Source organism: Stylophora pistillata, chromosome 8 (assembly GCF_964205215.1).
Source record: "Stylophora pistillata chromosome 8, jaStyPist1.2, whole genome shotgun sequence".
In the NCBI taxonomy this organism is placed as follows: Eukaryota; Metazoa; Cnidaria; class Anthozoa; order Scleractinia; family Pocilloporidae; genus Stylophora; species Stylophora pistillata.
Window position 1 is genome coordinate 26,535,896 of NC_142526.1, and position 27,674 is coordinate 26,563,569.

A 27,674-nucleotide genomic window follows, 5' to 3' on the forward strand; every position below is an offset into this window, starting at 1 on the left:
CTGCAAGGCGTACAAACTTTTATTGTTATGCCCCTGGAGAAGATCGTGCAGAATGCTTATTTTCCTACTTTTTCCCACTGTTTTCTTCCCTCCTATCTGAAAGGAATGACGTAAGCGTTAGAAATTAAAGGATTTTTCTTTTCCTAAGAGCCAGTCGTCTCAGAACCAACAATAATTCCCCAGAAAAAAAATTGTTTGGATCTCTCCGCAGTCTGCTGTCGTACGCCTCTCCTGTTATTGCGTTTTTTGATCATGGGCATCAATGCTTCAGGAATTTCCATTCCACTGTCCCTGTTGATGTTATTAGGGTTAATTCTTAAGTAAATATTAGCCTCTTTAATCCTGCGAGTGTACCAGTGAGGATAACGATCATTCCAAAGCGGTTGGTGTGGGTGTGCTCTGGGTACGGGTTAGTCGGATGTCTCGGTGGTGCTCCTTTATCCTGTCTTACATTGGTTTTCCAGTCTCGCCGACATAAGCTTTGCTGCATTCACAGGGAATCCTGTAAACTACACCGTCTTGTTTAGCCGGATCCCCAGCGTCTTTCGCTCTTACCAGCTCTGACCTGTGTAGTACATGTAGTTCCCACTTGAAGACAGCGCGTACGCCTTGTTGTTCGAGGATCAAAACGCACCAATCACAGCTGTGGAATACCACCCAATCGCAGCGGAGCGTCCTGCTTTATAAGAAGACCCGAAACCAGTCTACCTTATCTTCTGGAGATGGTTAGCAGTAGGCATAGCAGTAGGCAGTCAAGATGTCGCGATTCACGTCATAAGTGACCACATCGTGAGGCAAACGATTATTAAAGACAGATTATTGAAAGTAATGGAAGGAAGAGTGTCTCCCGACTGAGAAATTAGAGGAATACACGACTGTAGCCACGTAAATAATCAGACGCCAAGGAAACGTGTGAGAATTATAAGAACAGAGGCCAAAGCAAGAACTTCAAGGGAGCTATGATCGACAGGTAGCTGTAGCTTATTCTCTACAGTGAAAGCTATATAAGAAAATTGAAACAATTTTTTTCGCCAAAATGATTCAGTTGTGGGCCAACTTTGAGAAAAAATTACTGTTAAATGGAATCTGAGTGACATGTCACCGACTAATGAAATTCGCGCAGAATTGGGTACAGTGGAGGAAGTTTGTGGAGTGAACAGCTGCAGTAAGCTACGTAAATATATGACCGATGAAGCTGAAATTTTTCGACGAACCGCAAAACTGAACGCACTAGCGCTTGTTCTAAGTACATCGGATTGTATAGTCATGTTTGACTTTCTGGTAGAAAAACACTCCATGGAATACGGAAGAGGCCGAAGGATGGAGGTAAGACCTATTTTTTCTTACATCGAAGCCTGCAGTATATAAAACGTGCTGCGTTTTACCACACGCTGTAATGGAAAAGAAAGGGCAATCCCTGTAGATTATTTCATAAATGTTCATCTTAATCTGATAGTTTGTAACTAGTCTGCAATAATATACTAAGGGGCTATTGAGTGACTTTCGTGTGAATAGTAATGCCAGCTTATTTTATTCTTTACCCCCCTGTTTGGTGTCGAAAAGAGGTTTCAAACCATCTGTATTTAAAGTATAGCAAACTCCGAGTACGAAAGGCGATGATGAACGTAGTCGCAACTGTGAGCCTCATGGGTCAGATTAAAGAAAAGTTTCGAAGAATCACAGACCTCAATACAGTAATGAAATACAATAAACACGCAATCTCAAAAAAATTCTCTTCCAGTGTCGGTGCACTGAAGCGAATTAGACCTTTTGTCTCAATGCACACCGCTATTAAAATATACGAAGGTCTTATCAAACAACATTTTGATTACTGCAGTGTTGTTTTGGATGGCTTGTCCCAACAGCTGAGTGAGAAACTACAAAAACTACAAAATCGCGCTGCCAGAGTAATTACTAAATCAAGTTATAATACGAACTCTAGCTATCTCTTCAACTCTCTCGGCTGGGATAACTTATCAGTAAGGAGGACAAAGCAAACGGTAAATTTAATGTATAAATGTGTTAATAAGCTCGCCCCAAATTATCTTTGTAACATGTTCACTCCGAGAACGTTGTCTTTTGATCTTCGTGGCGCAAGCCAAAAATTGTACTTGCCGAAACCAAGAACTGACTTCCTGAAGTCAGTTATAGCAGAGCTTCTCTTTGGAACGATCTTCCTAAGGAGGATATTCGCACTACAAAATCTCTACGCAGCTTCAAGAGAAGAATTGTTAAATGGCTCTTTTGTATTGGGCTCCCACACGGCAAATATGTAAACAAGTTAATAGAAAATTTTTACTTTAGATGAATTCCTTCTTTGTTTTCTATTGCCATATCATGATGTTTTTACCGTGTTTTAAATATAGATTTCATTCATTCATTCATTCATTCATTCATTCAAGGCATCTTATTGGAAAAAAACCGGTTGGCATTGCATGCTGCGATACTTCATTGAGTCGCCATTAATTACGATAAGAATTTACAGAGAAGGCCGATCGTTAGAAACTCGTGTAAACTTTTCCCTCTTCTTTGTCAGCAACCCCTCAAACATCGGACCTTAGGAAAAGTGTACGCAAAGTAAAGGGTTCATGTGTAGTAGCCATGTTTGTCTGCAAGGGAGAGCGCGTCACGGTCCTTCCCCAGTGTCATTGCCAGATTAGCGAAGTGATTTCCTTAACGAATCTCGTTGTAAAACATGTAAAACTAAAAGCTGAAACTCTGGAAAGTACGATAATTGAAAGCTATGGCGAGGAACCAGCTAAAAGGACTGAGTGTTAGTCGAACGGGAGAGGGAAGATAAAAATGCAAAACTCTTGCTCGTTAAGTGTCACCATTACAATCCGCAATCGACGGTTGCCGTTGGAAAAATGGTAGAACGAGTTAACAAATGCTTTGTTTGATCGATTCATACATCCAGCAGATATAGAGCCATCTGTTGTTGATGTCCTTTTTTTTTTTTCGTTAGTCACGATAATCTTGAAACTTCACCTGAACACTTTTAAGTGTTTGTTATTTACTGCCTAGCATGGAGTTTTAAAAAACTCAATACCAAGCAAAGCAGTTAAAATGGAGGAGTCCATAACTCCTCATAATCGGTATGAAATGCTTCAGTGCGCGTGATGAAGACTTATTAGTCTTTATTGTCCAGACTTTTCACAGTAGTCTCGAGGGTTCACTTACTTTATAGTCTTCTACTTCTAACTTACGTTGAAAAAGTTATTTTGCAAGAAGGATGTTCAAAAGAGTAAAAACGTAGAACAATACATTGTCATCCGTCACAAAAAAAGCTTTACAAAACTGAAACCGAAGTCCTGTTGTTGAATAGCGGCTCGAACAAAAAGCAGATGAGTTTTGTCATCCTGCCAAAATTTCACATTTTACAGGTATGTCTGCCATTCTGAAAAGGAAATAATCTGACCCTGATTGTTTGCAGGTTGGCATGGATAATGCTTTCTACTGGATAAATCCCTATCCTCTGGATGGCAATTTATTTCAGTCTGGAATAGTGCCGTCCGCCCTTTGAATAAGGATCTTCAAAAGGGTAAAAACGTAGAATAATACATTGTCATCCGTCAATCACAAGGAAGTTTTACAATGCTGAAACCGAAGTCTTGTTGTTGAATAGCGGTTCGAACATAAAGCAAATTAGTTTTTTCATCGTGCCAAAAATACACATTTTACTGGTATGGTTTGCGTCAGTTTAGAAATGACAATGCAAACTTTATCAAGTGGCTAAAGGACAGGGATGATTCGGAGAGAAACAAAAATGTTGATTGCAACTTAATATGTGGAATATCTGTCGCGAGCCAAGTAAGGATTGTTTATTAACATGTTAATGAGCAATATACAATGCGCTACCTTTCCTTTTCCTACACCCATCGAGTCCAAAGACTATAAGTCGTTCAAGCAGCTAAACCTTTCGGCACGCATCTCATATTTTTTTAATAGGTACATGTCAGCCGGTCTTGTTGTTGAATAGCGTCTCGAACATAAAGCAAATTAGTTTCAGTCATCATGCCAAAAATACACATTTTACTGGTATGGTTTGCGTCAGTTTAGAAATGACAATGCAAACTTTATCAAGTGGCTAAAGGATCAACAGGGATGATTCAGAGACAAACAAAAATGTTGGTTGCGATTTAATATGTGGAATATCTGTCGCGCGTAAGGATTGTTTATTAACAATGCGCTACCTTTCCTTTTCCTACACCCATCGAGTCGAAAGACTATAAGTCGTTCAAGCAGCTAAACCTTTCGGCACACATCTCATTTTTTCTAATAGGTACATATCACCATAAACATGGATGACAACGGGCAACTGATTTGGATTTTGCGTTAAACTGCACAATACATATCTCAGTCATTATGAATCAAACGTGTATCCAGTTCTATTTCACCTCTGTTTGCACCTTATCACAGTGCAAAATTCTTATTAAATCGATGCTTTAAAAGACTTATCGCAACGTCAACTTAGAAAGCGATCTTCAAGAGAATGTTTGTTTTAAATCTATATGTTGAACTGAAATTCTAACCTTCCGAAGAGAGAGAAAACTTTCTTCACCCAGCAACAAGAAGATATACTAGATAAATGGTACATCCAGCTCTTGTTCGATTGCTAGTAAAAGTTTCATTTTTAAAAAAGGAAAAACAGCTGGTTCGCATGGCACATCTTGTCCCGCTTGACTGAGCTCTTGATTGTATGTGGCTGTTCCATTGAATGATTCAGCCAGCATCAGAGAAATTTTCAATACACAATTTATTACATACCCCGGGGGATTAAATATTCTACTACGGGTTGAGTGTGGAGTTCACTGATGACGGAATGGGTTTATTAAGAATTTTTGTGACTATGGTTTAATTGAGTTCGAATTGTAAACGTTCAGCCCTTCAAGGTTGCCGTGATCATGAGCGCTAAAACCGTGGTCTTTTCCCCAATTTGACTGGAGGAATCTAATACACAGATTTAGGCAAGCTAAATATCAGAGCTGCTGATGTTTTTACCTTGCAGGGCTGATCAGTAAAGGTTAGCCCTATTAGACAGGGCTCACCCTTGAATGAGTCATTCTAAAAGCTCATCGTGTTGCAAAGTTGCAACACAAAAAGGAGACATTATGTAACTGATAAATGAAACTGAAAAGGTTTCACTTTGTTTGAATTCCTCACAAAGAAACTGTCGAACTCTACTGGGTGGATGCGAATATTTGCATTGTGATAAACACTTTTCACATGTGAGCGGTTGGGGTAGCCAAACAGGTAAGTCTTTCTTAATCGACAAGAACATTTAGTTTTCAGATCTATATTGCAATTACATTAGGAATACTGTAGACCTTGACAGGCGTACTTGGCGAGGAAAATTGTTACCATGCTATTTAAAACATAACCACCATAAACTATATATCATTGGATAGGTTACGAAATGTGCTTTCCATAAAAAAATTGTTTCGTTTTAGCTTGATGAAATTGTAAAGCAGTAAAAGTGCAACGAGTCGAAACGGACGCTGTTTCTTCGAGCTAATTAATCGGGTCTCAAATCTACCCGCACAAGGAAAACCTATGCACAAAGTCTAGGGATTGATCTTAAAAATTGTGTGGGGCTTTTTTAATATTCACATCGGTTACTTTGCAATCCTTCTGTCAAGTTTAGTTAATAAAATTTTACCGATACGCGTAACTACAACTTCGCAACGATGTCTATTTTGTCATCCCGTTTCCTGTATCATTTGATTCACCGCTTCTTCCAATAAACGTTCTGATTGAATTACTCAACGCACTTCGATAGTCAGTTCAAGCTCCTGGGGTCACATTTCCCTAAACCAAATCCATCCATGGCTTTGTCCTGACTCAATTGTCGCCGTCTAATGTCATTCGCGCAAAATTGGGTACAGGGGAAGAGGTTTGGTTTAGTTTGGAACTAAAGCTGTGCCTACCAGAGGAAAAGAAAGTTCAGACAGTGAGGTATGTAAATACATGACCGGTGAAACTGAGATTTTTCGACGAACCGCAAAGCTGAACGAACTAACGCTTGTTGTTGCTTGGTATTTACAGCCTATAACATTTTCCAGGTACATCGGATTGTATGGTCATCTCGGATTCTATTCTGGAAGTAACACACTTCATGAAATACGGAAAAGGCCGAACGACGAAGGTGAGACTCATTTCTTCTTCCCATTAGTTACAGAAGAGTGCGGTAAATAAACCCGCCAAGTCTTGCCGCATGCTGAAATGGAAGAGCAAGGGCAGTCCCTGTAGACTATTTATAAAAGTTCACCTTAATCTGGCAGTTTGTAACTCTTTCATAATGATATACTGAGACGCTATTAACTGACTTTTGTGTTAATAGTAATTGCAGCTTTATCTTGAGCTTTACCACCTTAACTGTTTTGAAAACGTAACAGAGGGTTTAACTGAGCCATTTCTATTTAAAGTATAGCAAACTGCAACATGGAGCACCAAAGATTTCGAGTACGAAATACGATAAACGTAGCCGCAACCGTTAGCATCGGTCAGATGAAAGAGAAGCTTCGAAGAATCACAGACCTCAGTCTTGTAAAAAAAAAACGAGTTGGCATTGCACGCTTGCGATACTTCATCGACTGACCACTTCTGTTTTTACCTAATCACATGCAAAATGCTCTGAAAGATTTATCGTAGCGTCAACTAAGTAAGTGATCTTCAAGAGAATGTTTGTTTCCACATCTATATGTTGAACTGTAATTCTAACCTTCGGAAGAGAAAGAAAACTTTCTCCACTCAGCAACAAGAGGTATCTTAGTGGTTAGTAGATATACTAGATAAATGGTATACCCAGCTCTTGTTCAACTACTAATGAAAGTTTCACTTTTAAAATAGTATAAACAGCCGGTTCGCATCGCAAATCTTGTCCCGCCTGACTGAGCTTCTGCTTGTATGTGGCTGTTCCATTGATCCAGCCAGTATCAGAGAGATTTTAAATACACAACCGTGGCCTTTTCTCCCTACTTTGACGGATGAAATGGAATACACAGATTTAGGCAAGCTAAATATCAGAGCTTCTGATGTTTTTACCTTGCAGGGCTGATCAGTAAAAGTTAGCCTTATTAGACAGGACCCACCCTTGCATAGGTCATTCTAAAACCTCATCGTGTCGCGAATTTGCTACACAAAAATGAGACATTATGTAACTGAAAAATTGTAAATATAATTATCCTGAAAAGGTTTCGCTTTGTTTGAATTCTGCACAAAGAAACTGTTCAATTCTACCGGGTGGATGCGAATATTTGCATTGTGATAAACACTTTTCACATGTAAGCGGTTGGGGGAGCCAAACATGTAGGTCTGTCTAGTCGACAGGAACATTCAGTTTTCAGATCTGCATTGCAGGTACATGAATTAAGGATACGGTAAACTTTCCAGGGTGTCCTTCGCGAAAAAGATTGTGGCCGCGCTAGTTAAAATGTAACTACTATAAACTATATATCAATGGATAGGTTATGAAATGTGCTTTCCAGGAAAAATCTGTTTCGTTTTAGCTTGATCAAATCGTAAAGCGGTTAAGGTGCGACAAGTCGAAGGGGACGTTTTGATTCACCGCTTCTTGCATAAACATTCTAGTTGATTTCACTTGATTTCTCTGGAATTACTCAACGCGCTTTCGATTGTTCAAGCTCCTGGGCTTAAATTTCCCTAAACTCAATCCACGCATGGCACTGTCCTGACTCAATTGCGAGTAAATATCTAAATACGTGACCGGTGAAGCTGGGATTCTTCGATGAACCCCAAAGCTGAACGCACGTTCAGCTTTGTTGTTGCTTGGTAATTATAGCCTATACAATTTTCTAGGTACATCGGATTGAATTGTCATCTTGGGCTCTATTCTGGAAGAAAAACACTTCATGGAGTACGGAAAAAATCGAAGGATGGAGGTGAGACTCATTTCTTCTTTCCGTTATAGAGTTACATCGGAAGCGTGCGGTAAATAAAGTGAACCAAGTTTTACCGAATGCTGTAATGTAAAAGCAAAGGGTATCCGGTTTTTTCGTCCAACTCTTTTCGTCAAAAGTCTTGGGTCCATTTGTCCAATATCAAGTCTCTTCGTGAAAGTTATAACATTATTTTAATGGAGTTGTAAAGAGATATATTTTATTAAATAGTGACAAAAGTAAAGACTTGTCGTTTAATTATTTCGCGCGAAAGAAATGGGAATATTAGGCTTGTCGTTAAGCGTCTATTAAGCGGAATAGACAGCTATGTGTAACATCACTAAATGTCCGACATAATCAACAACATAGTCCAACATGATAAAGAAATGATCTAGGCCTTATCTAGCCTTCTAAAAGTATTTATTTGCTTCGAGAAAAGACCTAACAATTAGATGAACAGACTTAGATGAAAAAACTTTCAGACGAAAAGACTTTTGGACGAAAAGACTTTTGGACGAAAAGACCGTAATTCCAAACTGCAACATGGAGCACATTTCGAGTACGAAATGCGATAAACGTAACCAAAACCGTGTGCATTGGTCAGATGAAAGAAAAGCTTCGAAGAATCACAGACCTCAGTACCGTAAAGTCATCTTATTGGAAAAAAAACGACCTGCCATTGCATGCTCGCGATAATTCATCGAGCCGCCATTAATTATGATAGGTATTTACAGGGAAGACCGATCTTTAGAATCTCGAGTAAACTTTTCCCTCTTCTCCGTCGGCGAACCCTCAAACATCGGACCTAAGAAAAAGTATAGGTAAAATAAAGGGTTGATGTGTACTAGCCATGTTTGTCTGCAAGATTAGGGAGAGCGCGTCACGGTCCTTCCCCAGTGTCATCGCCAGATTAGCAAAGTAATATCCTTAACGAATCTCATTGTGAAACATGTAAAACTAAAAGCTGAAACTCTGGGAAGTACGATAATTGAAAGCTATGGTGCGGAACCAGCTAAACGAACTGAGTGTTGATCGAACGGAAGAGGAAAACGAACTGCAAAACTCTTGCTCGTTAAGTGTCACCATTACAATCCGCAATCGACGATTGCCCGGCTGTTGGAAAAGTGGTCGAACGAGTTAACAAATGCTTCGTCACTGTTTGATCGATTCATATATCCAGCAGATGTACGATAGAGTTATTTATGGTTGCTGTTCTTCTTTTTCGCTCATTATGATAATGTTTGAACTTCACCTGAACACTTAAAACTCAATACCCAGCAGTTAAAATGGAGGACTCCATAAATCCTCATAGTCGGTGTGCAATGCTTCAGTGTACGCGATGAAGACTTCCAAATTATAAGTCTTGACTGTCTAGAGACTCTTTGAGGGTCACATTAGTCTCGAGAGTTCACTTACCTTATAGTCTTTTACTTCTCACTTACGTTGAAAAGGTTATTTTGTAAGAAGGATCTTCAAAACTTAAAATGATACAGTGTAATCCATCACAAGGAAGCTTTACAAAGCTGAAACCGAAGTCTTGTTGTTGAAAAGCAGCTCGAACATAAAGCAAATGAGTTCAGTCATCCTCGGCTAAAAATGCATTTTATTGGTATGTATGCGATTCTGAAAAGCAAATAATCTGACTCTGATTGTTTGACGGTTGGCATGGATAATGCTGTCTACTGGATAAATCTCTTTCCTCTGGATAGAAATTTATCTCTTGAATGGTGTCGTGCGCCCTTTTAATAACTGCGCCTTGACTAGAACGAAAATGTATTAAATAAACGATAAAAACAACAAAGAGCATTGGTTTGCGTCAGTTTAGAAGTGACAATGCAAACTTTATCGAGTGACTAAAGGACGGGAATGATTCGGAGAGAAACACTGTTGGTTGCGACTGAATATTTAATTATCAATTAAACCGTAGACAGTAGTGTGTCCAGTTTCATTCGACCTGTGTTTTTACCTAATCACATGCAAAATTCTTATTAGATTGATGCTTTGAAAGATTTATCGTAACGTCGACTCAGTAAGCGATCTTCGAGAGAATGGTTGTTTTTAAATCTATATGTTGAACTGAAAATTCTTAACTTCGGAAGAGAAGGAAAACCTTCTCCACTGAGCAATAAGAAGTAACTTAATGGCTAGTAAATATACTAGATAAATGGTATACCCAGCTCTTATTCGATTGCTGGTAAAAGTTTCATTTTTAAAATAGTATAAACAACTGGTTCGCATCGCAAATCTTGTCCCCCCTGACTGAGCTGCCGATTGTATTTGGCTGTTCCACTGGTCCAGCCAGTATCAGAGAAATTTCAAATACACAATTTATTGCATACCCCAGGGGATTAAAACATTCGACTACGGGTTGAGTGAGGAGTTGACTGATGAGAATGGGTTTAGAATTTTTGAGACTATGGTTCAACTGAGTTCGAATTGTAGACATTTCCCTGCAAGATTGCCGTGATCATGACAGATACAACTGAGGCCTTTTCTCCCCACTTAGACTGATGAAATCTAATACACAGATTTAGGCAAGCTAAATATCAGAGCTGCTGATGTTTTACCTTGCAGGGCTGATCAGTGAAAGTTAGCCTTATTAGACAGGACCCACCCTTAAATGGGCCATTTTAAAACCTCATCGTGTTGCGAATTTGCTACACAAAAATGAGACATTATGTAACTGATAAATTGTAAATATAATTATCCTGAAAAGGTTTCGCGTTGTTAAGTTGAATTCCTCACAAAGAAACTGCCAATTCTACTGGGTGGATGCGAATATTCGCATTGTGATAAACACTTTTCACATGTAAGCAGTTGGGGTAATTAAACACGTGGGTCTGCTTAGTCGACAGGAACATTCAGTTTTCAGGTCTATATTGCAAGTATAGTGAGGATCTGGCTAACTACAGCTTCGCAACGATGTCTATTTTGTCATCCCGTTTCCCGTATTGTTTGATTCACCGTTTCTTCCAACAGACATTCTAGTTGAATTTACTTGATTTCTCTGGAATTATTCGACGCGCTTTCGATTGGTCAAGCCTCAGGGGTCAAATTTCCCTAAACCCAATCCGCACGTAAGCTCTGGAAAGTCAATTTCCCTACGTCGAAAGATATCAACTGTGCAATATTTATCAGGGTTCGGTTGCGAATAACTTTAACGACCAGCCATCAAATTGCTATTTTTAAGCGAATTTTTCTTTTCCGTCGTGGATTCAATGATGAGTAGTCTTCAAACTCGAGATAAATCTTAGCAGCTCTAAACCTGCACATGTATTTGACTCTCCATCTTTCTAAATACAAAAGCCAAATATTTTCGTCCTCACAATGATACAGCTTGTTAATTCACCTTGCATCCATAGCGTGCGAAATTTCTACAATTTCAAGAGTATTAATGTTTCGAATTTTAGCGAATTATATCTCTTGAGCACAACAGACCAGAACTAAATTTCAAAATTGTAACTTACATTCATTCGAAGTTACTGTTTGAAAACCTCTAAACTGAGACGTTTGTGCGAAGCATTCTTTGCCTATGGCTGCGTTCTTTCCCTTCTCTCATCAATACTTAGTTTCCGTTTCGTGGATAAGACCTCAAAGAAAACCACGTTCTTTCAGTTGGTGAACATCTTTCATAGTCTTTATTTCCATGTACGTAATTAGTTCTTTGTTTCTGAAAGGTTCAGAATTTTTAACATAACATGGCACTTTCTTCTTCTCATCGCTTCGTTCCATTCAATAGCTTATTACATCCACCCTTCAGTATTACAGGTTTGCACCTTTACACCATAGTGGAGGACAAATCGCATAGAAAATCGGCAACTTCCATTCAGATCGTGCTTATTAGTGCTACCGTAATTTCCGGCCGTTTACCCGCACGGCCGATTACCCGCACCGGTTTATTTTTGCATACGGCGAAAAAAAAAGTCAACAGATTACCCGCACTGGTGGATAACCCGTACGGTTATTCAACTTTTTTCGGTGTCGAAAACGTGACGCTAAGGAGATGTATTTCAGTCTTTCAAAAGTTGTTTGATCTAACTTTCGAAAACTTGAAAGCTTCTTCGTCGAGTTTAAAGGTCAAAGAAATTCAGACGCGTGTACAATTCTGTGTCTATATTAGCATGTACTTTATTGATAAAAATTATAAAGCCCATGCCCAAATCTCACTGACTATCTTCAATATTCCATTGATGCGTGTGAGCTTTCATACCACTAACGGCGATTTCTCAAAATAAAACTGATGTCTCCGGTTCTACTGGGCCTAACAAGTCCCTTAAAACGGGGAAAGTTCCCTTATGCTCAAGCTAGTGTTAACTGGAAATTTGTTACTGATGCGCCGGATCTCCTTGGATTATTTTTGTCACCATGAAAGTTTTGTTTACATGCTTGCAGATAAAAATTTGTTCGTCACGCAACTAATTATGCATGAAATAAACCCGAGTCGGCTCAAATTTTCGTGCCGCTCTGTGGCACTCTTAATACAATAAAATTCATTTGAGAGGTGGAAACGCAGATTGGTGAGAATTTTTTTCAAGTCAACTACCAATAGATTTTAAAATTGTCACATAACTCGCACCTCCCTATTACCCTCAGTGACGCGAGTTTAATGCAAAATCAACAGATTACCCGCGAGAAAATTAAGGTAAATGCTTCGATGGACAGGTAGGCTTGATTAACAGTCGCTGTTCGGGAACCGGACCCCGTGCTCCTCCCCGGGGAGGAACGAAAAAGACCGGACCCGAGAGAGCGGCGGAAATCGAGCCAAATGGGCAGGGGGATTATGGGGTGATTTACTTGGAATGTTAGCAACGCAAAAACTTCTCATCACAGCGTTGCATACATATTATTGGTATCAGATGACTCCGTCTGATAACGGGAAAAACAGTGATGGCAATGCAAGTCCAAAACAGCAGAAATCGCCAATTTCCAACTTGTATCTGTACTCTGATGAGTCTTAGAGGGCTCTTCGTTTATCTCGTAAAAGACGCGCACAAATTAAAGGTCATTTCGAATGTCTTGATGTTGGTCTAGATCAGTCCCGTGTGAAGCAGGATGTTTTGTCTACGGACAAAATTAGCCTGCGGACATGATGGCAGCTCAACCACCTTGGCACGATGTCAAAAATTATGTTTATCGATTTTTTCTGTCGGAGGGAACTGTCGTTGTCTTCCAACTTGGAAAGGTTAAGCAAAGTAACTGCATTTCGTGTATTAGTAACGTCCACTGGCATATCTAAAAACGTAATAACTAGAAGTAATTGAAGATGATAAATTCGCAGGGCAATTAAGAAAGGATCTTGATAAATTTCTTGGGGGTCATGGCCTACCATTCCAGCACATACGCATAACAGTGGGGTGGAAATGATCCCGTAGCTCGAGTCTATATTCGTACGGAACAGATCATTATTGAGCAAAACATCTCATCGTTTAATCTGTTAGTCTGGACTGTATCTCCTTGAACTCCTCTTGCCCAGTCCCTCTCTAACATCAGACTACTGTATGGATAAAGATCACCTTGTGTTAACTCGAGAGTTTTCTCTTAGACAAAGCTAGCAACAGTTTTCACTCATTTTGTGTCTCTGTCCCTTTCGAGTGTGTCTGTGTTCAAAGAAATAAATAAAAAGTTTACAAGTAACAGGGGAACTCCCCCATTTCCATGGTGGGGATAAACATGTCACCTTTTCGTCTTTCATTGAAAAAAGTTCATCTTTAAATACTCTCAACAACAATTAGCTCTAATGTTACGCGTCAGCGAAATATCAGCTAAAGATTTTGGAGGTGATGTTGATCAATGAGATATATAATTACGATAAAAAATCTCCTCTGGATCAAATATATTTCCTTACATGGCATAAACTATTGAAAAGGGCAAGTGCCGGATTTTTTGTCCTTTTTAGTGACCATGTCAATTCCCGTCATTAATTATTCATAATCCCTTATCAGCATCTGTTTTTGCTGCCAGAGGGGCGCAGTAATGGAAGCGCTTCGATATGTTGGGGTGAAATTTCATGCTTTTGTCGGGGCTTTAGACTCAACAAGCTGCTAACCACACCCTTAATACCACTGCTGTACGCAGAGACATTGGTAATCCATCTAGTTTAGTAAACAACGGCTTAACTTTGTTTAAATATTTGGCCCTTGCGTTTAATGTAATTTCGACTGATCCCTTGAGATTTTAAGAATAAAAGTTTCCATCCAGGATATTTATCGAATACTCACGCTGATAAAGCTCTTAGGCGGAAAAAAAAGTTTACTTTAGTGCAAACTATAACAGAAGACAAAATTAAAAAGCATGGTTCACTACGTCCCCTATTTGAATACATATCCATGCAGCGTAATGCAGTATGCATTTCCTCCTAAGAATTTCACAGGTTGTAACTGCAGAATAGTGTTTTCTCTTGATATCGATCCACTCACGGTTGACCTTGCGTCATGGGATATTGGACTTTCGTTGTTGATTTCGTTAGGGAGGATTGACCTTGCGTCATGGGATATTGGACTTTCGTTGTTGATTTCGTTAGGGAGGATTGGTGAAATAAAAAAATTGTAAAAAAAAATCTAAAAATATGTCCACTAGCATATCTAAAAGCATAATAAACTACCATTACAGCACACACGGATAACAGTAGGGTGGAAAGAATTCCGTAACTCGAGTTTATATTTGTTCGGAGCAGATCACTATTGAGCAAAACATTTCATCATTTAGCCTGGGTTTCGTCTTCTTTATTCGTTGCCTCTTTGACATCAAATTACTCTATGGATAATGCACGATTACTCAATAGTTTTCTCTTAGACAGAGCTAGCAAGAGTTTCCACTTATTATTGCGTCTCTTTCCCTTTCGAGTGACGGTATCTATGTTCAAAGACTGAAGTGATTAAAAGCTTTAATAGTAACAGGAGAACTCCCCCATTTCCATGGTAGGGATAAACGTGCCACCTTTTCGTTTCTCATTGAAAAAAGCTCAGCTTGAAATAATATTACATTACACCTTCGCGTGTGTCCTTCGGAAAAAACTCGTACGCGCGCTAGTTGAAAGAAATTCCTAACAAACTACACATAAGAAGAAAGGTGAGTAAATATGGTTTACGATAAAAAATATAATATAAGTGATGTTTTCATTTAGGAAATGTCAGGAGCCAAAAAGGCGTGAAACGACCGAGGGTCCTTCTATTGAATTTATCGGGCATCGGATCCCGCAGCGCGAGCAAAATGGCTGCACAGTCTTATTCACAAGGCAATCAATCAACAAATGTGTCAGGCTTCAGTTTCCGATATTCTGATGGGTTGTCTAGATATCCGGATCTAAAGTTAGAGAAGCCTAAAATATGCGAGACGTATTGCGTAAATGGACGCCACCGTGACATGGAAAAAAATTTAAATATCAAAATATCCCAACACTCTTTCGTTTGTCATTATCCCTGGAATCTTTCAGCGAAATTTCACGATAATTGGTTAAATCTGCATACCCTCTGAATTCGCTCAAAGTGTATGTATTCCTCTCACAATCAAATGCGAGACAGATAATTGTCACACTTTGAGATTATTGCATACCCCAGGGGATTAAAACATTCGACTACGGGTTGAGTGAGGAGTTGACTGATGAGAATGGGTTTAGAATTTTTGAGACTATGGTTCAACTGAGTTCGAATTGTAGACATTTCCCTGCAAGGTTGCCGTGATCATGACAGATACAACTGAGGCCTTTTCTCCCCACTTAGACTGATGAAATCTAATACACAGATTTAGGCAAGCTAAATATCAGAGCTGCTGATGTTTTACCTTGCAGGGCTGAAAATATATGCCAGTGGACGTTACTAATACACGAAATGCAGTTACTTTGCTTAACCTTTCCAAGTTGGAAGACAACGACAGTTCCCTCCGACAGAAAAAATCGATAAACATAATTTTTGACATCGTGCCAAGGTGGTTGAGCTGCCATCATGTCACAATCTGCATACCCTCTGAATTCGCTCAAAGTGTATGTATTCCTCTCACAATCAAATGCGAGATCTTAGCTCCAGAAGGTTTGTAAACAACCAGCTCCACACCAGGAGATTTATCTCGCCTCCTGAAATCGCAAACCAGTGGAAAAGTAACTCATTACAGACATGTTTTTTTTATATCTCGATCGCTCAGTGCAGCCTTGAGGAGGACGACACAATAATAGGCAGACTAAAACCCCGCGGTAAAAATGGAAAAACCAAAAAATATGCCGAGAAGCAAGACAACGAATCGACACGGACAGGTTTCAAAATTACGATTCGAGGCGATTGTAAATGTTTTTGTATGAAGGCTGGTACTTGCATAGATAAAAAGAAACCTAGTTTTAACTTAATGTACGAAAAATTTTGGTTTTACCATGACTTCTTTGTTCGAAATCTGCACGCTACTGTGGAGCAGAATCCCAGTCGCTTTTACCAATGATGTTTTTCTCTTCTTGACAGAATGGTACTCTTCTTTCTTCTTTGAGCCTATTTTTTCCTTTTTTTTTTTTACCCCGGGACTTTTTTCTGCTTTTGAATTTTCCATGAGCAAAGATGTTTCCACAAGTAAAAAGCTTCCACGTGTGAATTTGTGCGCAAATAATATGAAGAGGAGCGGTTGCCGCGAAAATTCCCCTAGGGGCTCTCCCAGGTAAGAGATTATGGCACTTTCCTGATCTATTAACTTTTATTTGAAAATGCGTTTTCCTAAATAACTCGAACGCTTTTGCAGTTTTTAGATTTTTTTTCGAAACGTTAGGTGAAATTTTTGACTTCAATTTAGTAAAACAAACGAAAAAAACATTTTTTTTCGGCATCTGAAGGTGGAAAGTAACCTTGAATACTCTCAACAACAACTAGTTCTAATGTTACGCGTCAGTTAAAGATTTGGCAAAGAGCACGGCTCACTTGGAGGTGGTGTTGATCAATGAGATAATAAAAACTTCTTTTGGAGCAAATACATTTCCTTACATGGTATAAACAAACGAAAAGTTGCGTGCGATGAACCACCTGTATTGAAAAGTGCAAGTGCCGGCTTTTTTGTTCTTTACAATGACCCGTTTGAATGTTGATAAGAAACTGTCAATTCCCATCATTAACTACTCATAATCCCTTTATCAGCTTCCCGTTTTTCTACCAGAGGGGCGCAGTAATGGAACTGCTTCGATGTGGTGGTGTAAAATTTCATGCTTTTGTCGGGGCTTTTGATTCAACAAGCTGCTAACCCACCCCCTTGGTCAGGGTGTTGGTACCAATTATTTTAACATTTGGTAAAACTGGATTACGACAATGTTACCGCTGTACGCAGTAACATTGGTAATCCTTCCAGTCTAGTTCCCAAATTGAGTTTAACTACTCGACACTTCGCTGGTGGATTTTTAAAGATCCAGCAAAGATTACTTCAAGATAAATGAAATTGTTCAGTTGTCTTTCGTCCTATGTTTCACTTGTTTAGTCTGCCCAAGTTTTCAAGCTGGGTCAACAATCCCCTTCAAAGGAAAATGTTTTTGTTTTTAGAAGTTTTTTTCGCTTGAAATAGATTGCATTGCTTATCTTAGACCTGGACACTCTAACTCGCAGGAAGTAATAGTGTCTCAGTTTTTCTTATCGTTATCAGTTTCGTATGGTTAAAAGTTGTTGCAAGCAATCTTGCTCGTCATTTCTACTGTCCTGTCGGAGAAACGCAGTGAAGGGGAGCAGTATCATCAAGATGTATCCTTCAGCTAGCTTTCTGATGTTTTTCGCTGCGACAACAACTTTCCTTGTACACGCTAAATTTGTGACTAAGGAAAATATCGAGCCTGAAAACATTCTTTTCGAGAAAAACGCGCGCGTTGAAGATGAAATGTTGGAAACCATCTACAAGGAGCACCATGGACAGCCCCACGGTTTCGTATGTCTTAAAGGAAACGGTAATTGTTCATTTTCTTTTTACTTCTATGGACTCTTTTGAAAATATTTTCCCAAGCATTCTTGTGTCTTTCATAGCATTAACCGTGTTTGACGAGCTACCCTCAAAAACACAAGTATGGGTAATACTTTTTTCTTTGGTTTTTCAGCTACTCGCGATTCCAACGTCGTTCGTTTCGACCTCCGCCATTATCATAGACGAGCTGACAAGCTAGACCGCACTAAGGCTATGATATATCTGGAAATGATCAACCCAGCTCCCTATGGGCATCCATTTTTCTTGTCTTTTTACGATGCGATGACCAAGAAGATGGTTGCTCAGGCCAGAGCGATTCCAGGTTTTACCCGAAACGTAATCGTGTTGGACGTTACGGAAATCGCGCGCCACTGGCTTCAACACCCTGAAAGCGACCATAGTTTCAAAGCAGTCTACCAGACGGCCGATCCTACAAAGTTCCCCAGGGAAAACACCATTAGAAAGTTTGCCCTACCGCTGATGGTGATTATTAGAGAAGATCACTTAGTATCCGACCTCCATGCTGAAAGGTGTGTTAGTTAAATCAATTTCCCCTCACGTTGAAGGCAACGGTCCATTGGTAGGCCGGAAAAAATCCTCTTTTAAAAGTGCCCATCGGTTCGACTCGTCAAAGTGGAATAGCTTTGATTTGATATGTTTTGTTCTATCTTGCTCTTGTTTTAATCCATTAACATCTTAAAATCCAAAATTTAAGTTGAGTACACTTGTATTGGAGATTATTAGAAGCCCCACCCAGACTTGTTTATCTCTTCAAGTTTTTCTTCAAAAATAACATTTTTGACTAAAATAACTATTTCATTGTTTTGCAGAAACCGACGTTCATCAGAGCAGCAAATCGTATCCCGTTCTACTGCTCAGAAGCTGGCTTGCTCAAGACGAGATTTTCACATCGATACCCGTCAATTTCCTGATGAGAGGATACTCCAGCCAATCACCTTCAATGCCTACGACTGCGACGGCAAATGCGATTCTCCCTTAAGTGGTGGACCTCGCCGTTTCACGAACCATGGTTACCTTAAGTACCTCTATTACCTAGCCAAAAACAACAGTAAGGCTGAAGAGTACTGCTGTGTGCCATCCGCCTTCAAGAGCCTGCATATCCTAAAGGTGGAGGAAACTACTGGGAATTTTGTTCTGCAGGAATTCAAAAACTTTATAGTCACTGAATGCACCTGCGTGTTCAAAAGCTCCTTTAAAACCGAAGCTTGATTTTGTAGTGGGCGATCATAACTCTTGGTTCAAAAATGTCAACTGTTAGATAGAACACAATTTATTTGGCATAATTACCCGTTTTTGGACTTTTTCCTGATGTTTTAAGAAGTTTGCCTTTCATGAACGTTTTTATTATAGAATCAAATTATCGATAAGTTTGATTTTTACGAATTGCTGTGGTAGTGTAATGCATGAAAAGGTTGACGCATATATAAATGTAAGTTTTGCAAAGACCCAATAAAGTGAAATCGAGGAAGAGCTGGACTTGTTTTTGTTATGTTTGTTTGATGTTCTTTGTTTAGCTTTGTGTGACATGATTCTGATGATGACTTCCGCCAAGTTGTCGCGAAGTCAGTCACTATTTCAACTGTGAAATGTTCAGCAAGCAACCGTGGATGATAATCCTACTCTTATACGTTGGATCAGCAGTGATCTATTCGGCCCAAAATAACGAAAATAAATAGAGAGGCAAGACCGATACAACGTAGATAGGTTTTAAAACGGAGCACTATATTTCGGCTGGCCAAACCAGCCTTCTTCAGGTGCATTCTAGCATTCTATTGATAATGATACCTATACTAAGATTTTTTCCAAGGGTTCACAACCAGCAAAATTTTATGGCCTTCCCAAATTACATAAGAAACGTCAAAATCCCAATCAACCACCTCTTTGATCTATTGTATCCTCTATTGGAGCTTATAATTATAAATTAGCCAAGTATTTAAGTTCTCTTCTTGCTCCACTAATACCTAACAAATATTCGGTCACAGATTCATTCTCTTTTGTTGAAGAGCTCGGGAGTTTCGATCTTAACAAAAAGTTTCTCATTTACTTTGATGTTGAAAGTCTTTTTACCAATATTCCGCTAAATGAAACTATCGATATTGCTGTTGATCTTATTTTCAAGCATAACCCTAAATTTTCGATCAAAAAATCCGACCTCAAGAAACTGTTTTCATTCGCTACAGCTGAGACTCATTTTCTTTTTAATGGAAAATTTTATGACCAAGTTGATGGGGTAGCGATGGGCTCTCCGTTAGCACCCATCCTAGCTAATCTTTTTCTTGGTTTCCATGAGGAAACATGGCTAAATAATTTTAACCATTCGACTCGCCTTCCACTTTATAGGCGTTATGTTGACGACACCTCCTGTGTCTTCCACAATGAACAGGATGCTATGTCATTTTTTGGTTACATTAATTCACAGCACCCCAACATAAAATTCACTTTCGAAAAAGAGAATGATGGTAAACTCTCCTTTCTTGATATATTTATCGACAACTCTTCGTTTTATTCCATCGTTTTATTCCATCATGCTACAAAATTGGCCTTATCCGAACTCTTATTGGCCGTATCTACAAAATCAACAACACCTCTTCCGGCCTTCAAAAAGATCTTAAGAAACTTTCCGACACTTTAAAACGTAATTCTTTTCCTTCGCATATTATTGAAAGAACTTTCAAGCGGTATCTTGACGGGTCCTCCTCTCAAAATAGCCGGAACATTGATGACAATAATACACGTTACTTTAAACTCCCCTTTGTCGGCTATTATTCTAAAATAGCGAAGCTCAAACTCCGACAACTCACTAAGCGCTTTTATAAATGGGACCTAAATATCAAACTAGTTTTCACTTCTTTTAAAATTAAAAACATGTTCAGGGTCAAAGATCGTACTCCTGATGCTCTAAAATCCATGGTAGTTTATCAGTTTTCTTGTGCGGGATATAATTCCCGTAATATTGGCGAAACTAGTCGCCACTTCTCTACTAGGATAAAGGAGCACACGAAAAGCAATAAAAACTCGCACATTTTTAAGCATTTCAACACACCTCCTTCTTGTAAGAACAAATACTCCCTTTCTTGCTTTAGTATTCTGGATTCTGCTAACAACTCTATTGATTTAAAACTCAAAGAAGCTTTTTATATAAATAAGATCAAACCTGAACTTAACAAACTATTACAGCATTATAACACTTTTCTAGCGTTTTAGTTCACACCTTTGATGTTTGGTGTCGCGTTGTAATTAGTACCCGCTTTTGTATTACATCATACTGTAAATATTTTATTCATCTACTTGTCTGTTATATAATTACTCACGTTCTGTTACTCATTGATTGAAGATGGCATAAGCATGCCGAAACATGTCTCTCAAAAAAGTTGTCCATTTCTTACAATGAGATAATGATTAAAAATAGAAATAATAAATAAAAATAGAAGTAAAGTGGGGTAAATTAAATAACTAGAAGTAAGAATAGTAGAAGGAAAAACACTAATACATTTCTTCGCGAGCGTTAAGGCTATCGGGATAAATAGTATTGCCTCTTGAAATTAAAAAAGCTTCCCTGGCCTTGCGGATCCATTCTCTCTCGGAAAACACTTTTTCGATGGCGTTAAGCTCCATGTCGTAAGCAGAGTGGTGGGGAGAGGAAAGGAAGTGTTCTGCGACTGTAGTAGATTTAGATTTAGAGTTAGGTTTATCAGTGGTATGGCGGTGTTCATTAAAACGGTCTTTTAAACGTCGATTAGTTTCTCTGTAAGTTATAGCGGTTACATTGAATCAAGTAGATAAGGTTTTTAGTGTCACAAGTCAAGTGAGATTTAATATTAAATATTAATATTTAATATTAAACACGTGTTTCGCCGGTAGTAAGTCCGTCAAAGATGTAGGGACAAGTAGTGCAGTTACTACCACAACGGAAAGAGCCGGGAGAGGGGGGGGAGTTGAGGATGGGAAGTGGTAGAATTGGAGGGGAGTTTGGCTGTAACTAGTGTGTCGCGAAGGTTGGGGGAGCGTCTGAAGGCAATAACTGGCAGCTGAGGAAAAGCTTTTTTGCAGCGGTTAGAAGACAGCAGCAAATGCCAGTGTTTTTTGATAATGTTGGAGATGTGAGGAAGCGACGGATTAAAAGTAGTTATAAATGGAATACAGTTAGGTTTTTTTACGTCTTTGGTTTGTAAGGTGAGTGTGCTGGGGATGTCAGCGGCGCGTTACGTTGTATTTGTTTGGTGACGAATTTATGGCTGTAACCTCGTTTGAGAAGGTATGTGGTAAGTTGAGCGGCGCGAGTCTTAAAGCTGTGTCTGTAGAACAGATACGTCGTAGGCGGAGGGCTAGACTGAATAGAATGGCATTTTTAGTATGTAGTGGATGGTAAGAAGAGTACAATAGATACATGTGTTTGTCTGTGGGTTTGGTGTAGAGGTCAGTGGAGATATTACCGTCGGTGCTTAAAGAGACACTAACGTCAAGGAAAGCCACGTTAGTGGAAGAGTGTGAGCTGGTGAATTTGATGGCGGGGTGAATATTGTTGAGATAATCGACGAATATTTTCAGGTTATCTAAACCTTCGGTCCAGATCATAAAAATATCGTCGATGTATCTAAACCAAGCGTGGGTTTGAGATGGGGCATTTTTCAAAGCATTAGCTTCGAAAGACCCAAACAAAGGTTAGCGAAGGAAGGGACCATTTTGGTACCCATGGCTGTACCGTGACTCTCGCGATTGCTGTCAGCCGGGCAATCAGAGCACACGACGAAACAATGTTTGCAAGGGACACTGCCATTCTTAGCGATTCCGTAAGCTGATGCTTCCTCGTCTCTTAATTTGTTAACCAACGATAGTTTAAAGTGCTTAGACGTTTCATGTCATAAATTTCTAGCACTTGTCTCTGGCATTTAAGAACCATCAGTTTAAAAACTCAAAGAAAATGCAATTGGAGGCTTTCCATTGCCGTGTCGCTCTCGCAATTCTTCGTTCTAATTACTTGAATATGCCATTTTCGAAATTCATAAAAAGTATATTTACAGTTAAATTTGGGGATTTTCCCTAAGCTTTAACGACCCCATCACCGTTGGCATAGAAGTTGTTTATAGTTCCTACTCAAGTTGATGGCTACTTACTAATTTCCCTTGTAGTGTGTGTACCTCATGTAACTGTGCAGTTTTCGGAGGGCTACTTAATGGTTAGGGGGCATGACAGCTCTTATGCCATTGTACGAATTTTAGATCGGAAAACGATACGAGATCCTGCGCAGCTAGTTTGTTTCTATACTACATGTATCCGGCCCGTGTCTGAATATGCTTGCCAAGTTTTCCACAATGGTCTACCAAAGTATCTCTCTGAAGAGCTAGAGAAAATTCAGCGCCGCGCACTTAGAATAATTTTTCCATTACCAAGAAGCTCTTAAAGAGTGCAATATTGCCACCCTCTACCAACGGGGCCAATTGCTGACGGAGCGCCTATTCAGTGAGATCAAAGACAACAGCTGCCACAAATTACATGGCCTTTTGCCGTCATGTAATCTTAGTACCGCAGCCTTAAGGAAAAAGCGCGCTTTTAACGTACCTTTCTGCAGAACAAATAGACTAAAGAATAGTTTTATCATGTACAACGCGGCTATTTCCAAATGGCTTTATCACGTATAATGCGTCTATTCCTTAAATTTCACTACGTATAATATATATAATATATATCAATAGTATTTTTGCTCTTTCGTACATGAATTTTAATATATATACATATGCAGTATTTTTAGCCTTTTTTTAATTAGTTTTTCATTCTTTTTATATTTTGTATTAAGTAAACATTTGTACAGTCCGTAATTCAGCCTTTTGGCTGCAATGGATTTTTTAATAAAGCTATCTATCTGTTTACGGGAAATTTATGAAAATTACGGTGATAGTAGCACCTCCATTGTTTCTTAGTTGCAGATGATAAGGTGGGCATCCCTCAATCAGATGACAGGGTATCCCTCAGTTTTAATCAAGTCTTAGGCGCGATAAGGAGCTAATGATCGGGAAACGATTCTACATCCCTCTCTCGAAAGGACACATGAGGTGAGTATGTCTCATTTCCATCTATCAAAAACGTAACTGCCGGTGCACAGCACATCCAAAGGAGAAATTTGAAAGGAGTGGGGGAATACGTATTTGATTTGATTGTTTTGATTTGTTTGTTTGTTCATTGTTTATGCGAGCAATCGGATTTATATCTCCGTAGCGCCTGACTTGACGGTATGAAAGGACAACGATTCATTAGCTCGAGAATCACAAGCTATTTATTCTTCGAAATAAATGACTTCCTCAGACATACGTCTGAACATACTCTCAAAACAAATCTTGGCTATTATTCACAAATGTATGTGCGGTTGAAGATATATTTATCGAAAAGTTAATTAACAGGTGATTTAGATTTGTTGTGGTGCCACCCCATGAGCTCCCATACCTTACCGATTGTTATATGTTATATGTTATATGTTATATGTTATATGTTATATGTTATATGTTATATGTTATATGTTGCCTCTTGATTGGAAGAGCATCGATCAACCTCGCTCCTTTTGAGAATGGTTGAGATGGCCCGATGTAACAAATAATTATATGCTAAAACAGTGAATGGCGTTGAATCCGATTGTTTACTCAAACTCCAAATATCCTTTGTTATTAAAATTCTAATTCTGAATATTGCATTTCTAATGTTCTGATTGGTTCATTCAACTCTGGTCATCAGCTTCTATGCTGACTCACTTCAGTGAGTTCCCCAACTGTTTCGGAGATGAAAAATACAATTATGCCACTCGCACTTGTTAGATACGAAATTGGTGAAAGCTATTTTCCATCTCATAACCAACGCCCATTATCTAACTATCGCCCAATCTCGATTTCACCCGCAATTTCTGAGATCTACAAAAAAGTTAAGGTATTCGGTATGAAAAACCTTCAGCGACGAAGATTTTATCCAACACTTGTCCTGCCACATAATCATGACAAATGTTTAAAAGCTCATACAAGGTCTAGAGAATATGTTCAAGACTTTCTCAAAAACAGAGTTACGTGTTACAACCCGCCCAAACAACACGAAAAGGTACTGAAATTAGCGAGAACAAATACTGGGAAGTAGTCGAGGAAAAGTAAGACCTTACCAACATGTCATAAAAATAGAGATGGTGTTAAAAGGTTGTCCAGTTTTGTCAGTTTTTTTCTACTGGAGAACAACCTCCTTGCCCTAGGACTAACCCCCTCTTTTTGTTTATTTACATATGTCTTATTAACCAAGCGCGAGGGCCGTACTGGGAGATATCGGCCCGAGGTCTTGACAGTACGGACCGAGCGCAGCAGGGTCCGTACAAAAAAGACCGAGGGCCGATATTCTTCCAGTACGGTCCCGAGCAAGCTTGGTTAATAAGAGATTTATCATACGACTGAAGTTCAAAGGGACACAAGTGCGGTATCATTCGGAACCATTCGGGACAGTGCCTGGTCCAATACTGAGAGAATATTGACTGGCAATAGAGCATTTTGATTGGTTGATTTTAGTTATTGGCCCTCTGACTACCCGAGTCGTGTAATAAAATGCACGAATTCGATTTCTGCCAAAATCCCTCGAATTGGGTGGCCTGTGATCATCAGACTTAACTGATAGCATGATATGATATGATATGATATGATGATATGATGATTATTCAAACCTTTTGCAGAGAACTGAATTACAGGTTTGTTACAATGAGATGTTGTTAAGGTTGAGAACAGACGTCGGCATTTTCTCAGGCGCCTCTGGCAGCCGCTTCAGTCCATACCGATCTCACCTTCCCATCCATCCAACCCATCCCACCCATCCCACTCATCCCACCCATCCCACCCATCCCACCCATCCCACCCATCCTACCCATCCCACCCATCCCACCCATCCCCCCCATCCCACCCATCCTATCACACAGTAATCTCGTATGAACAATATAGAAGCATCACCATAACAGGTACAGTCGTCCTTGACCATAAGAAGGTTTATGTATCTCTGGAGTTGTGGTGCCATCAGCTTGTTTTCCCTAAAAATACTAACAAAGCCTATCATTGCGCTTTGTTGAAATGCGAAATATTAGCTGCCGACCACTCTAAAGCTAGGAGGGAATTGATCGCCATAACAAAAGTTTCGAAGATGTCTAAGATGCAAATCCACGGTTAGGATGTCGGAAGGAGGAAAACATTTCATCGGCAAAATCTCTTCCGAGGAAAGCGGTAAGGACTCAAAAAGAATAACTTCCCACTTTCCGTTCTTGAATACATCCTGAGTAGTTGACATACTTTCTCTACAAAACCGGGACTTGTCTCCTCGAGAATCTCTACTCCAAAACATGCATATGCAGTCTGCCACATACTTTACCAAATAAACATAATGTTTCCACTATACTTTTCACATCCAGCATCCGATTTCGGGAGTAAGAAAACTTTGGTACCGGTAAGTAAGGATTTAAAATGGGAAGATTCCAGGTCAAATATGTCAATTCATGTTAGTATGACCTAACTAAAAGACTTTCGAAGGTAGATGGGGTCTAGATGCATAAACAGAAAGTGAGTAAGTTAGGATCGAGAGAATTACATTTGCCCAAAACAGACTAAGTTGGAGTCTATAATTGAGCAAAGAAAAAACTATAATAATATTGAGAAACCAGCGAAAATGTACCCACGTACACCCCTTAGGAAGAAGAGTAGCTCCTCCAATCTAGGCCCCGGTTGTTCGAAGGGTGGACGACAGTAGATAACGCAGTATGTTTCTTCCTTTTCCGCTGGATGACGATATATTCCTCGGATGGCGTTCTTCACCTTTTGAACAACTGGGTCTGATTCTTGGATGTCACTTCATCCTATCAAGGGTTAAGTTATTGCTTACCAAAATCTTCCATGAATGAAGGTCAAAAGTCATGAAATGATTTGTAAATCAGTAATTAAGTCTTAAAATTAATGTGCTCCTTAACAGGTGACTAAAGTAATTACCTCCCGATAAGACTGGTTGTGAGTGAGAACATCTCTGAGTCCTTGATACGAGTGGGTTCTTTGAGATATATTAAAAGAACAGATGGAGGTAAGACCGTCAACATGACATCTCTATGTATCTGCTCCTAAAAACTATATCTCAAGCTTTTTTTTTACCTCTTTCTCTACATAGCCTGCTTGCAGGCGGTAGGTTGTGTTTTCAAGCACGAGATTTAGAGCGCCGAATATTTGGTCGCCCTATTGGACGGGTCGAAGATTTGGGCCGAGTGACAAAGCGAGGGGGAGTGGGGAAGGAAAGAAAACCCAGGTTTTTATCCCCTTCTATAGGCAGCCTACCACTCTCCCCCCCCACCCCCCGAAGCTGGAATTATTTTTTTGACCCCGTTTCCAGGCCATAATGTTTCGCCCTGAGGGACCAGTCAATATCGATCGCCGGAGTGGAAGGGGGTGGGTGGGGATGAGCGATGCATTTTATGAGAACAGTCTACCTCTTTTCAAGTCCAGGATCAAGAAAATACCAAGAGATATAAATAACTGTACGGCTAGTTAGTAACAGAATACAAGTACATAGGGTAGCTGTGGCTGTAAAACCTTCGTTTAACACCTAAATAGAACAAAGGTGACCCGAAAAAAAGGGGAAAGGGAAGTTGAGCCTTAAGTCATCGATTTACATGTGTTAATATAAAAAATAAACACCTGTTTTCACAAGGACATAAAGATAGAGTGACCTTGAGTGCAATGACTACAAAAAGAGCCCCCCAGTGGAATGTCCATTGCGAAATTATTATTTATTATTATTATTTTTTTTTTATGAACTGAGAGACTGAGATCATTTTTCAGTACAAATCTTTGCTTCTGGCGC

General features: G+C 39.4%; 2 protein-coding genes across 12 annotated transcripts; both read left to right on the forward strand.

Moving 5' to 3' along the window:
- Positions 1 to 549: 549 nt before the first annotated feature.
- On the forward strand, positions 550 to 24,507 carry LOC111337574 (uncharacterized). 11 transcript variants are annotated; one of them, XR_015990492.1, is made up of 7 exons: positions 550 to 1,326; positions 3,434 to 3,541; positions 5,168 to 5,955; positions 6,046 to 6,145; positions 7,819 to 7,901; positions 23,747 to 23,878; positions 24,042 to 24,507. XR_015990492.1 is itself a non-coding variant. In XM_088729920.1 (3 exons), exons 1-3 carry the CDS (start codon positions 1,096 to 1,098, stop codon positions 23,754 to 23,756), a joined length of 324 nt encoding a protein of 107 aa, XP_088586046.1. In that variant the 5' UTR covers positions 565 to 1,095; the 3' UTR covers positions 23,757 to 24,507. The 11 variants fall into 11 exon arrangements, 2 of the variants coding, with proteins under 2 accessions (XP_088586047.1, XP_088586046.1); XR_015990494.1 differs by having other exon boundaries at positions 568 to 1,326; positions 5,168 to 5,253; positions 6,063 to 6,145; XR_015990493.1 differs by lacking the exon at positions 3,434 to 3,541 and having other exon boundaries at positions 554 to 1,326.
- LOC111337572 (bone morphogenetic protein 5) lies at positions 17,489 to 19,298 on the forward strand. Its single transcript, XM_022943914.2, has 3 exons — positions 17,489 to 17,793; positions 17,941 to 18,337; positions 18,638 to 19,298. Exons 1-3 carry the CDS (start codon positions 17,505 to 17,507, stop codon positions 19,035 to 19,037), a joined length of 1,086 nt encoding a protein of 361 aa, XP_022799649.2. The 5' UTR covers positions 17,489 to 17,504; the 3' UTR covers positions 19,038 to 19,298.
- Positions 24,508 to 27,674: the final 3,167 nt, after the last annotated feature.

Coding starts and splice junctions, on each gene's coding strand:
- LOC111337574 (XM_088729920.1), top strand. CDS start 1,096: ATGTCACCGACTAATGAAATTCGCGCAGAATTGGGTACAGTGGAGGAA. Junction 1,327..7,818: donor GAAGAGGCCGAAGGATGGAG/GTAAGACCTATT, acceptor ACAATTTTCTAG/GTACATCGGATTGAATTGTC.
- LOC111337572 (XM_022943914.2), top strand. CDS start 17,505: ATGGTTAAAAGTTGTTGCAAGCAATCTTGCTCGTCATTTCTACTGTCC. Junction 17,794..17,940: donor CGTATGTCTTAAAGGAAACG/GTAATTGTTCAT, acceptor TTGGTTTTTCAG/CTACTCGCGATTCCAACGTC. Junction 18,338..18,637: donor TCCGACCTCCATGCTGAAAG/GTGTGTTAGTTA, acceptor ATTGTTTTGCAG/AAACCGACGTTCATCAGAGC.